This window comes from Mugil cephalus, chromosome 1 (genome assembly GCF_022458985.1).
Source record: "Mugil cephalus isolate CIBA_MC_2020 chromosome 1, CIBA_Mcephalus_1.1, whole genome shotgun sequence".
In the NCBI taxonomy this organism is placed as follows: domain Eukaryota; kingdom Metazoa; phylum Chordata; class Actinopteri; order Mugiliformes; family Mugilidae; genus Mugil; species Mugil cephalus.
The window spans coordinates 11291643-11304485 of NC_061770.1; the positions used below are offsets into that span (position 1 = coordinate 11291643).

Consider the following 12843-nt stretch of genomic DNA (forward strand, 5'->3'; position numbering starts at 1 on the left):
ATCAGAAAGGAAGAAAGTTTTTTTGTTTCCTTGCCCGGCGAGTTATTCCTGTCTTATGTTCCTACACAGGTTACAGAGAATGAATGAATGAATGAATGTTAGAGTTTAGTTTGACTTTGTTTTCTTTGTATGTGCTGGTACTGGTATGTAGCTGATGATGTGTTGCTCGCATAATATGCAAATTTGAAACTCTGAACTTGATGTGCAAATGCACAACTCACTACACACTCACTAGATATGTTTTCTTTCTATGGCAACAACACCGTATAAACCGATCCATCAAAATCAGCAAGAGGCTCCATGAAATCAGGATTGCGCTGGAGTAATTTATTATATGAATTAATTAGAAAAATAACGCATTTGGTGTTAAATCTTTCTAAATGCAGGTAAGGAACTGCTGCTGCTCTCTCTCTTTCAAAGAGAACGGGTACCTGCAAGCACCCACATAGGGCGTTGTCAAGTTTTTGCATATTATCATTTTTCCTGAGAAGTGAAACCACAGTTACAGGTGAACGAGTTTCAAAGGAGCGTGGCGTGCAAATTATCAGTCATCACACACTGCGACACTGAGACATGTTCAGTCACGTTAAAAGTCCAGTAAAAACTTTGATTTTCTTTGGCCCATTTCCAAAATTTCCAATATTTCAATTTTATCGAATCGTCTTTGGAACTGTGCCCTCATCTAAAGGCAATGTGCCAGAACATAACCCCAAATTTTCTTTTTCAATCATTTATTCAACAAAAGTATCTTCATCTGTGGAAATATTAAACCCACCTCTGACCTGAGACACTATTATGAACTGCTTTTGTAGAAATAACTTCGAAAACATCTAATATTTGAAGAGTTGGACTTAAACAGCCTCACACTGTCTCTCACATCCTCTTCAAGGATATAACTGTGTCATGAATCACTGACAAGTGTGCAAGAGATTGCATATGTTACACCCACTATAGGTAACCTCTCATTTTTTTGCTTGTTCTTTTCCATGCGCCACACTTCTGTTGAACTCATCAGGAGCTCAACAGTGTAAAGGTGCCGGTAATACAAAGGCCCAGTGACCTGTTTCTGTGACTCATTGTTTCCCTCCAAGTGGAGCCAGATTTTGACTTAGTAAATCTACCTATTAAAGAACCACATTAGATTGCGCTAATTGCATTAGCTTAGAAGCTGGCCCCATGGTGCCTTTGAGACAAAAAGACTGAAAATAAATCTCATCTCATCTTCTGCTACCGTTTATCCTCACTAGGGTCATCACAGGGGTTGCTGCTGCCACCCAAGGCTGATAATAATATAAAACATGATGCAGGAAGACTTGAAAGACATTCAATAAAAGTGAAGTTGAGCTTTGGATTTTTTAAAAAGATGTTAAAACATCTCCATTTGATACTATTTGATCTTATTAAATGTTTATAACTGAAGAATGCACGTAGGCACCTGATCCTCTAGTGAAGAAATTGCGACAGGGCGCTTTTTCCTTGCATGTCACTCTATTTTACAACGCCACCGCGAGCGAGAAACTTGAACACCTTTGTTTGGGACAGCAACGAACAACCAACTTAGAGAGGTCAAACTGTTATCCTGGAATGAACTTGGAGGTGCTAACTCACATCCTGGGCCACGCTAAGCTGCAAACCGTGCCAGTGCACGCTGACGGTCACAGTCTGATGGAGCCATCAGATCAACAACATCTGCGAAAAGTCTCGTCTGAACTGTTTTGACGCGACAGCAAAATAGATTCCATCGTTTTTTTCAACCGATTTCCCCACAACATGTGTGAGCAACGCAGTCTCCTTCGTATAAACACAAAAAAGAACCCACAGCATAAAATATATTGGATATTTAATGCTATTCTATGTTATGTAATTATACTCATCTACTGTGACCAAGAAGCTACATATACAACAGCTGCTGTATGTGCAACCTGAAGATATAGGTTGACTGTTGTTTTACAGGCTTTACAGCCTTTTCCCTTAACATGGATCATGGCTTTAATTTTTCATCTTTTTCAATTTTTCACTTGAGGCAAAAGAGCATCATCACCATATTCCTCGGAACCAACATTGCACATGCAGTAATTTGTCCACACCCCTCCTGTGATACAAATAACGTCATTGTGGGAACATTCAGCGTGATGGCCTCCCACTCACAGGTTGCCAAATCCAACACTTGCATCGGGAAGTGCAGAGTGACTCCAGTATATATCAGGAGTGACTCCAGTATATATCAGGAAGTTTTCTATGCGAGACACATCACTGGGATCAAATATGGAGATTATCCACCTCAGTTTCCTCGTGTCGCTGGTAAGATTTTTTTGCTAGACAGCAGTCTATCTGTTCGCGTGGGTCCTCGCTTCTAACCTCTGCACAAGATTCCAACGCGTTTGTTTTTAAAATCATTATTTTTAATATAAAGGAACAGCTTGAATGAGAATACAATTTACCCTGGATGGTGCATTTTCTGACAAGAGCCGCATACAAATGAGACAATTCAGAATGCCATTGCGACGGAAAGAAATTTTAAGGCAATTCACAGACTGCAAATTAAATATATATCAGCTGTAAAAAACATGATTTAATGATTTCTTTTCTTTCTTTTTTGTTATTTTAACTACCTTCCACATTGTGTGATCTAAAGGAATGCCATGTATTGTTTTGCAGTGCTTTGGAGTCCATGCGTGGTCTTCTGAAGTTTTGCAACGACGAAAAAGAGCCTGGGTCATAGATACCTTTGCTATTGATGAAGGTTACGAAGGACCATTCCCATATTTGCTGGGCAAAGTGAGTATGGGAGTCATGGACATTATTATGCCATATATGACGCAAAAAAAAGATAATTACAAAATGTGATGATGCCGTGCCTTGTATGTGACACAGGTTGGAGTTGAGAACGAAATCAGCCTTTACAAGATATCTGGTCAAGGCGTAGATATGGAACCTAAGGGGGTCTTACAAATCAACTCAAATACTGGAGAGATTACTGTGAATCGACCTGTGGACTATGAGGAATTTCAGAAATTTACAGTAAGAAATAAATATTTTAAAAAAGTAAAAATAATCAGTGCCAGTACAATGTCCTGGAAAGTATAAAGAGCATGCATGTGTGCGTTTGTTACCTTTGCAGGTGTCCTTTTCGGCGATTAAACATAATCATGAAGTGGACACAAAACTGGGCGTTGAGATACTGATTCTGGATGCAAATGACCACGCTCCAAAATTTGGACTTCAAATCTACTCCATTAAAATAAAAGAGTCAACTGCACAAGGTAAGTTTCTCATCATTACTGGTAAGTTTTAAAAATGAATTATTCGTCACAGTAGCCAAAAAAAAAAACAAAAACAAAGCAACTATCTTCTTCTGACAGGCACTTCTCTGATTATCATCAGTGCAACAGATGATGACGGCGAAGCAAATAATAAACAATTTAACTTCAGGATTGTCAAAGTCACTCCTCAACCACAAGATCTGGAGTTCTACTTAACCCAAACGTCTGGCGCATCAACTGGAAGCCTTTCGTTTAGAGGATGCCTGGACCATGAGGTGAGAGGACTCGCAGCTAATGAAATACTACGCCACATTTTTTAACTTTCACTCTCATTCCCTCAAATGTGGACATTGTGATCAAACCTAATCTTAACAGTGTTTTTAACCCACCAGAAAGCATCGAAATACACCATTGTAGTGGAGGCCAAGGACCGTGGGGAGAAAAAACAACTTTCCAGCTCGTGCACTATCATAGTCGACATAGAAGATGGCAATAACCACCTTCCTGTGATCACACATCACACTGTGAGCAATTACTGATTTCTACAACCTGGATCAGGGGTGTCGAACTCATTTTAGTTGAGTGATCACATACGACCCTATCTGATCCCGAGCGGGACGGATCAGTGACATAATAATAACTTAATAACGACAACCCAAATTTTTTACCTTTCTTTTAGTGCAAAGACATAAAACTAAACTATCCTTTCAAAAAACATTTTATGAACAACTTGGACTTTCTTAAGAAAGATCAGCTTCATTTCGGTGACCTGCTGTTTTGTTCTGGGTCTCAGTGTTGTGTTATGTCAGTACGGAAGACTGTTAGGCCTACCCCTGAGGAAAAAAACATTAGATGAGGTAGATCTTTTTTTTTTTTTTCCCATCGTGGGTGTTCCGGGATGTCGCAACAAGCGCACACAGTTTATACAAACTGGCTGTACCATCCCTACTCATGGCGAATGTGACATCTTTGTCTAAACTGTGTGTGTTTGTTGGGACCCACAAGGAGTGTGCCATGAGCAGTGTTTGTGTTTTTTGCAGAGACCTGGCTGCATCCCAATTCCCGGGCCACAGTGTGTCTGTGCTCAGCTTTGGGACTCTAGGGGCGGATAGGGACACGCTCCTGAGCCTTGGATTTTACGTCCCTCCCTCAGCGGACAAGGAAACAGTGTGTGACAATATGCAGAACAATGTTGACATGCAACAGTCCAATATATCAGCAATATATACTATATGCATACGGTACTGCCGGTTTAAAGGTCTACTTCTACTTTTGACCTTTATTCAACTTTTTTCTCAAAGTGTATGATGAAAAAAAAATCTTCCTCCTCTGATTTTTTTTTTTCTCATGGGTGACTCTAATACTCTTCCGTATGTCAGCAACTCTTACTAAAACAGCAAGGCCCTGTGTGCACAATTTAGGAACAGGCGGCAATTTTATTGAAAAATTGCAGTTCATGTCTTCTGTGTAATTTTCACACTTAGCAAATTCATCCCGTGGGCCAAATTGGCCGATACCGGCCTGTGCGCCGTACGTTTGATACCCCTGACCCAAAGTAAGGCAATGACGATGGTAGCCTACAATATAACTTGTTTTAAAAACTTCTTTTTTTTTTTTTTACTACAGGGTCCAGGAAAAGTCAAGGAAGGTCAGGTAGATGTCCTTGTTTCCCAACTTCACTTTAAAGATGAAGACACCAAAGGCACGGCAGGTTGGAGAGCAAAATACCAAATCCATGGAGACACGAAAAATAACTTCGAGATCACTACTGATCCTGAGACGAACAACGGACTGCTCTACGTGAAAAAGGTCTGTTTTTTTTTGTTTTGTTTTTCCATCACACTGTATCTGCATTTTCCCAACCTAATAAAATATATTGAACTGATCACTTATTTTTCTGATTTCGTAAACCATTAAAAGAGTCAGTCAAATTTTCAATACATTTTAGTTTTTTTTTAGTTTTACTTGTAAATATTTGCTAGCATTGAAAACGAATCAATCACGTTATCCAGAGTAGCTATCGAACTGCTAATAATACGCCCTGCTGTATGTTGCAGAAATTACATCATAATATTAGCTTCCCCATTGGTCATCAAATCAATTTTGGTCTGTTTGGTTTCACAGCCTCTGGACTATGAAGAAGAATCAATAAAACACATAAATATCACTGTAGACAATGAGGCCCCCTATCAATCGTGCAGAGTGGAACGACGCATTACTGGACAACTTTGGCAAGTAGCCAATATTACTGGTTCTTCTATGACTGTGGCAGGACAGTTTCACCGTAAAACCGCCTACCAAGTGACCATCACCGTGGAGGACGTCAACGATCCTCCAGTCTTCGAAGAATCGAACATAAATGTCCGTGTGTCTGAGAATGTTAAGGAGAAACACTATTTGGTCACGCTGATAGCGAGAGACCGTGACGTCACCAGCGGAAACACAGTTGTGTGAGTCCTCAAGATACCACTGCATGTCTGTCTTACTAGACAGTGACTTTCTATAAATTTGAAAATGTCTGACATCAAAGTATGGCACGCCTGTATTCCAGATACATGAAAGGAGATGACCCAGCTAACTGGATTTCAGTGGACCCCAACACTGGAATCGTAACCACAATAAATACAATAGACCGGGAAAAATTAACAACGGTAGACAGTATCTACACCGTTACAGTATTTGCTGTCGATAATGGTATGAGGAATATTTACAGAATCTATACATTACTCAATGCAAGTTCTTCATCAATAAAACTGTGCATCCAACATTTTTTTTTTAAATCCAGGTAAACCCCCACAGACGAGCACCGCAACTCTCAGCATCCACGTTGAGGATGAAAATGACAACACTCCATCCCTGGTAGAAAAGTCAATTCACGTGTGCCAGTCGGACGGACGCTCTATGGCAATCATCACAGCTTCTGACCCTGATGTCGATCCCAACAGCGGGCCTTTCAACTTCAAGCTCCACGGAGATGTTGAGGGAATCTGGGCCGTTAACCCTGAGAACGGTGAGCTCAAGTCCTGCCACTGGAATCAAATGAAATGTATCGAGCCTTTTTAAATTTTACCCTGTGACTGAATATGCATTTGATGTACAGGGTACTCGGTGAACCTGGTGAAGGAGGGACAAGTTCATTCCGGACACTTCACGTTGATGCTAGAAGTGTCTGACCTTCAGGGGTATAAAGCTTTCCACGACTTGTCCGTCACTGTCTGCACCTGCTCTAACCCAGCAGAGCCAAACTGTGGCGTGAGAGGATCTCCTACGACCACTTTTGGAGCAGGAGGGTGGTTGACTCTTCTTTTGTGCTGTGCACTGGCAGGTAGGACACATGTTTGAAATATAGGTTCATGAACAAAGTGAGTTTGTGGTCGTAAGAACTGGGAAATGCTAAAGCTTCTCCTTCGTCTTCTTGTTCTAGTGCTTCTTTCAGTTGTTTGTGTGGGACAAGGACGGAAAGAAATATTGCCAGATGTAGATGTTTGTGAATCAACTCTGATTAAATCGAACACTGAAACCCCAGGCTCCGACTGCGATGTGAGTACCTTTATGTTAACACTCCTTACCACTGTAGGCTGGTACAAACACATTAGAGTTTCCATTGGAATCTTTTTCTTGCTAATTCCACGGAGTCACGCCAGAAAAAAAAAGTTTTTTTATGGGCCAAAACTAAAACTTATCACTGGTTTGATATTTTGTCCCCCCGCCCCAGTGGATTTTAATCAAGAGCCAAATATAAAATGTAATATATTTATATTGCTGACTAATATATATTTATTTTTCCATTAGAATGATATGAACGTAGCAATGACACAAAAGCTGTAAATAAACTGTAAAATTGTATTCACAGGTGGACAGTCACTGGAAGACGATTCAGAGGCCGATAAAAAATCAGGTTGAACCAATAAGTGTTGTGAAATATATACTGATATAATAACACCCTTACAGACAACATTTCATTGACCAATTGTGAACTGTTTTTCAGGGAGGTTTCAGTGGTCAGGTATCAACAGGTGGATATACCACATACAAGGGAAGAAGAGAAGGGCAAGAGGTACATTATTAGAGTCATTATTATTATATCATACTGTAGATTGTAGAACCGCGTTCGATTTTGAGCTTTGCATGATGTTAAACTTTACTTTTTTTTTATCAAAGTAACAAGTGGACACGTCCTGATGTGTTGTCATTGTTTTGTCTTTCCTCCCAGCTGATAGATAACTCAGCAAGTGCAGGATCTCAAATCAATGAAGTAACAGTCAACATAACTGACGGGAACATTATCCACAAGGTACTGAACATATTGTTCTTGAAATTATTAGTAATTAGTAATGCAACTAAATAAGTAACAGGATAAAACAGGCAGGTGTGAATAATTTAATTGAGAAGCAGATGCCCTCTACCTGTGTTTTATTGTTGTCTTCTTCTAATTTTGCTCTGTTCAGGACACTTTTGGGATGCAACAAGTCAGCGGATGGAACCAACAGCAGGTAAAGGACTCACTTTTGGGTTGTTTTCTTTGATATTAGCAACAAAAATGGCACAAATTCTAATTCTTTAATATTCTTAGTATATTGTACTGATGGCAATGGATGAATATGCCCCTGCCCCCATCCAAAATGATGGATGACTCAGTAATTAGAGGATCACGGACCAGTGCACAATACTCAAATGGAAGTTTTCTCTGTTTTTTTTTCACAAGAACAGTAGAGACAAGGACATTTTTTCATATCCATGGAATTATATATACATTTCTGCAAAGGCCCTGACCTCTACCTGTGTTTTATTGTCTTCTTCTAATTTTTCTCTGTTCAGGACACTTTTGGGATGCAACAAGTCAGCAATGTATGGAACCAACAGCAGGTAAAGGACTCAACAAAAAATGCATATTCAAATCTTTAATATTTTTAGTATATTGTACTTGTGAACTGTTTTTCAGGGAACCTTTAGCAGTCAGGTATCAACAGGTGGCCATAAAGAGGCGTATGCCAGATGGAAGAAACAGCAGGTAAAGGATTCTCTTTTGTTTAAGTTTTTTTCAGACTGGCAACAAAAGTTGCATAAATTCAAATTCTCTAATATTTTAAGTATATTGTACTTGTGAATTGTTTTTCAGGGAACTTTAAGTAGTCAGGTATCAACAGATGGCCATAAAAATGCGTATGCCAGATGGAACCAACAGCAGGTAAAGGATTCACTTTTGTTTTAGTTTTTTTCAGACTGGCAACAAAAGTTGCATAAATTCAAATTCTTTAATATTTTTAGTATATCGTACTGACGTAGATGGTTGTGTATGCTCACTAGAACACTGGCTGTCTCTGCCTTGCTTTCTCTCATTGAGCCAAGAACGAGGGACTAACCAAGAAATGCCAACCCTGTTTATTTCAGAAATATGAATTTGTATTTATACTGTCAGAGAGGAATAGTAGTCACATAGTTACTACTGACATTGACAAAAATGGCATAGATTCAAAAATGTTTAGTAGCCTTTAATGGTTTTAGTATATTACACAGATGGCGATGGTTTAATCTGCTTTTCTTCCCTCCAAGATGATGACTCGCTCAATAGGTAGAGGATCACGGGCCAGTTCACGCTACTCCAAGGGAAATGCTGTGTTTCGTAAAAACAGTTTTAATACGGTACTGGAATTATTATTATTATTATTATTATTACTGTAATATTAAATTGACTGACTTTTATATGCGCAGAGTTCAACTATTACATGTCAGACACTTGTTGTATCTAACAAGCATCCTCTTCTAATTTATCAGGTTGCGTTCGGAGGCAACATAGATTTACTGAAAGTCCAGATAAATAAGGTAATGTCAAGAATGCATTATATGCTACAAAGAAGAGGCCATTTCTTTTTTACATATATTTTCTTCACGTTCTTTTTTTTCTCGTCTTCCTTATAATGTTGTAGATGGTGGGCACTCTCCGGGCACAAGGCCAAGAGCTGGGTGACTACGAACCTCACGTGTATGCTGAGGAGGGAGAGTCAGAGGACACCATTGAATTTGATGCACTCTCCATCCCTGAAGTTTCCTTTGACCCAGACTCGGTCCTGGATTTGAAGTTCAAGAACCTGGCGGCAATCTGCATGCAAAGTGACAGCACTAGCACACAACTAAATGAAGAATCCTTCACATTCACCAAAGAATATATTTCTTCGGTGAATGCTGATGAGTACCAGTCAGTGCACATCCTATCAAGTAGCATTGTTAGTTAGTTTTGGAGATGTTGTATGATATCTTGAGAAGTGAAAAAAAATGCAGTCACACCGAGGACACATTGGACAAACTAAACATCCAGCAAATGTGAAATACCTTAAACGTCCAAACACATTAGGATGGATCAGTTCCAAGCTGAAAACCTGATTGTTCAACTACTAAGGATTTGGTCAGATGAGAGATTATTATTATAATTATTATTATTATTATCAGTCAGGGGGTTCAGCAGCCTTACGCCGTGATGACTAACAGCAATTTGTGCTAAAATAACACTTAAGGAATTAATTTATAATCCATAGTGTCTGCATCTCTGAGTGACGCTACAAATGGCCCAGACTGAGGAAAAACATCTCAATAAGAGCTGCACGCATGTTGTCACATTTCAAAGCTGTTCATTGTTCTGTGGTATTCGTGTGGCCAGCGTTACCGTTTCTTTAAAAAAAAAAAAAAAAAAAACACTTTTTAAATGTCAAGGCTGCTTTGCTTGAATTATTTTGTGTGGTCAGAGGACGTGTTTACAATTTTTGTCTCTCACACAAGCCATAGTGATGATGTGCAGCCAAAAATAATATGGACCAAAAACACAGAGAAGCTGTGTATCCTTTGAATTGACACAGAAGTCCTGTGTATTCATCCTCTCACAACTGTAACTAATTCCCTAATTCAGTTAAACCTCAGTTAATCCTACAGCCGGAAGGTATTGCCGGAGACAGTGCTGCATCGCATTGACACGATTCCAGACGCGCTGAGCTAAAGTTGCACAACTGTATGTGTGTGAACATGTCAACAGAAGAGATCGTATCAGTATTTACGAAAACTAGGATCGTTTTTGTGGGAAATGTGGGAAAAAATTGTATCATAACAGGGCTGAGGGTGTGCTATTCTTTTTGTCTTTCAGATACACTAAGATTCATTTTAGGACATGTTTGTTTGTGCACTCTTTTGTGTATAAAAATGTTTCTCTCACTATTGCACTATACTTTCACTGGAACAAGAAGGAAATAGTTTTTAGTTGTCTTTGGGTACCTTAAGGCTCATGTTAGACCACTTTTGTTGTTTTTGAGTCTGTTGGTGTGTAATTGTGCATAACGTCAGTGTTTGCATGCATTCTGTAACGGGTCATATCATTATTTTTGAAGTTTTCTGAACCATTCTTCAGTTTGCCTTCTGGGAAATGATTGTAATAAAATCTATGTTTATTAAGGGGTTGGCTCATTTTGTGACAAGGGGCACACATCTTTGTGTGTCCAGTAATGAAAGTGTGTGCATGCCTCAGTGTACAAGTAAGATGAAATGAAATGCAAATCTCAAAATCAGTTACAGTAGATTTTGCTTATTATTATCAATTATTATTGAGTGGGAAATCAATGTGTGTTGTTTACTTGGGTTTGTACACAGCCTGAGGGAACCAGCTGGATCTGTGTTGGACGCTGGGCGGGAGCTGCCGTTCCATCTGAAGGTCTCTTTGGAGATCGTCTTAAACTATCTGCCTGAAAAAAAAACAAGAAAAGAAAAAGATCATCTTAATCCAAGACAATACAGTTAAAGGTTGAGGAGCCTGTGGTGGAAGTGAAAGAAAACCAAACAAGCATTGACTTATCGAATCAAACTGTCTGCAATAAGTGGGAACTTTCTAATAACTGGACATATTCTGGTGCTGCCTTTCTAAATTTGACAGCAGCACATTGGGGAAATTCAAATGCTACAGCAGCACAAGTCAAAAACAAAACAAAACTGTGACCTGAAAAGAAATTAAATAGGACAAAGACAACAAATAACAAAAACACTACACAAGAACCAAGTGACAACAGTTCTGGATAAAGTGACTATAAAAATAGACCTGTCGTACAGTCTGATGGCAGTGGGTACAAAGGAGCGTCTAGTGCGTTTAGCTCTGGCCCGGTTTGGGATGATCCGTTAACTGCATGAACTGCCCATCAGCCACAGCTCGTCGTGCAGACGGTGAAGGATTGTTGGCAGATTTTGTCCACCCTCCTCTCAGCCACTGTTTCCAAACAGTCTAAATTCAATCCCACCACTGAGGGGTCTTTCCACACCAGCTCGTTGAGCCTGTTGACCTCACGAGTCTTGGCACCGCCCCACCAGTACACTGCAGCATTATTACAATTACTATCAGTGGAAATGTGTTTATAACTTAACAACAGGACCATATCATTAGAGATGTGGTTTTACCTTGTCACCTGACCGAACAGGGATTTTGCTGACAAGCTTTTGAAACGCCGGCGACTCAACCGTAGAAAGAAGCAGCTCATCCTCGACTACACACTCAGCCACCAGCCTTCTCACTTCTCCTGGGTCAAACATCTTCACCTCTGGTCGGAGAATTCCAACTTCCGTTGTTTAGATTTGCTCGCGCCGTCATCTTCCGCCTGTTTGCTAGCAAGAGGTCGTGTAGCCTCTAGCTTAAAGTTGCTGTGCACTCTCTCCAGGTGTTTGTTTTACTATTTTTAGCCGTAGATTGTTTTACTTACTGTGAAGTTCTTATCCATTTCTGTAACAAACGTTGAATCAGTTGTTACCGTCTTGCCGTCTTCTTCTTCTGTTGATTTAAAACCGTCTTCTTCTCCTCTTTATTTACGGCTGTTGCGTCTGTGTTGTTTTTTTCGAAACCTCCGCCTGTGCGACAGCTCGTATTGTAACGCGTTACCGGTAACGGTAATAATATTACCAAAATATAGTAAGTAACGCGTTATATTACTCCGTTACTGCCTAAACGTAATATATTACCGTTACCCCCAACACTGCTGGCGATACATCCGACTATGTAAGAGTCATCGGAAAGTTTTTGTAGCTAAGTTGCCGGAGTTGTAGCAGAAGTTGAAGGTGTATAGGGTGAAGAAGAATGGTGCCAGGACAGTTTCTTGGGGAAAAATACCAAAAATTACCAATACAGGTGAGGCATTTGCCCACATTTCCGCAACTGGAAAGCTCCCACTTTACAGACTCTCTTGAGGTGGGGAAAAACTCTTCAGTGTTTGTAGCTTTCCAGAGTGGCAAAAACATGGTGAAATGTATCGTTAATACAACAAGACCGAGAACATGTGGATTATAAAATCAAATGGAGGACAATTGGACTCGACAACGGGTTGTTTAAGTTAGTTTTAGGTCCTTTCTATTATGATACATGTGGCTAAATAAAAGATGCTAACGTTAGCCATACAATACTGTAGCGTCCATCCAGACGTTAAAGGGATGGACAAGGAGGGATCGTAAATATTCAGTTTATTGTTATTTATGACTTTATCAGTAAAATGCTATTACCTGACACTAAATGTGAACCACAACACCAGGTTTCTGTACCTGGATTCCAGTTGTTTCTTCGTAA

General features: G+C 39.7%; 1 protein-coding gene across 2 annotated transcripts; it reads left to right on the forward strand.

Annotated features, from left to right (window-relative positions):
• The first annotated feature begins 2173 nt into the window (after window positions 1-2173).
• Window positions 2174-10700, forward strand: LOC125004044 (cadherin-like protein 26). 2 transcript variants are annotated; one of them, XM_047578395.1, is made up of 22 exons: window positions 2174-2301; window positions 2659-2778; window positions 2875-3021; window positions 3122-3263; window positions 3363-3538; window positions 3656-3787; window positions 4890-5072; window positions 5388-5713; window positions 5815-5957; window positions 6049-6273; window positions 6364-6588; window positions 6688-6803; window positions 7117-7161; window positions 7252-7320; window positions 7477-7557; window positions 7712-7756; window positions 8082-8129; window positions 8206-8274; window positions 8383-8451; window positions 8817-8906; window positions 9039-9086; window positions 9191-10700. In XM_047578395.1, the coding sequence occupies exons 1-22, from the start codon at window positions 2239-2241 to the stop codon at window positions 9494-9496; spliced, it is 2868 nt and encodes a 955-aa protein (XP_047434351.1). In that variant the 5' UTR covers window positions 2174-2238; the 3' UTR covers window positions 9497-10700. The 2 variants fall into 2 exon arrangements, 1 of the variants encoding a protein (XP_047434351.1); XR_007112305.1 differs by lacking the exons at window positions 8817-8906; window positions 9039-9086; window positions 9191-10700 and having other exon boundaries at window positions 7837-8129; window positions 8383-8420.
• The last annotated feature ends 2143 nt before the right edge of the window (window positions 10701-12843 follow it).

What these genes read in the sequence shown, in the direction of transcription:
- LOC125004044 (XM_047578395.1), top strand. Translation starts at nt 2,239, where the DNA reads ATGCGAGACACATCACTGGGATCAAATATGGAGATTATCCACCTCAGT. An exon ending in CTGTGATCACACATCACACT is followed by an intron (nt 3,788 to 4,889) that starts GTGAGCAATTAC and finishes TTTTTACTACAG; the next exon opens with GGTCCAGGAAAAGTCAAGGA. An exon ending in AGTATTTGCTGTCGATAATG is followed by an intron (nt 5,958 to 6,048) that starts GTATGAGGAATA and finishes TTTTAAATCCAG; the next exon opens with GTAAACCCCCACAGACGAGC.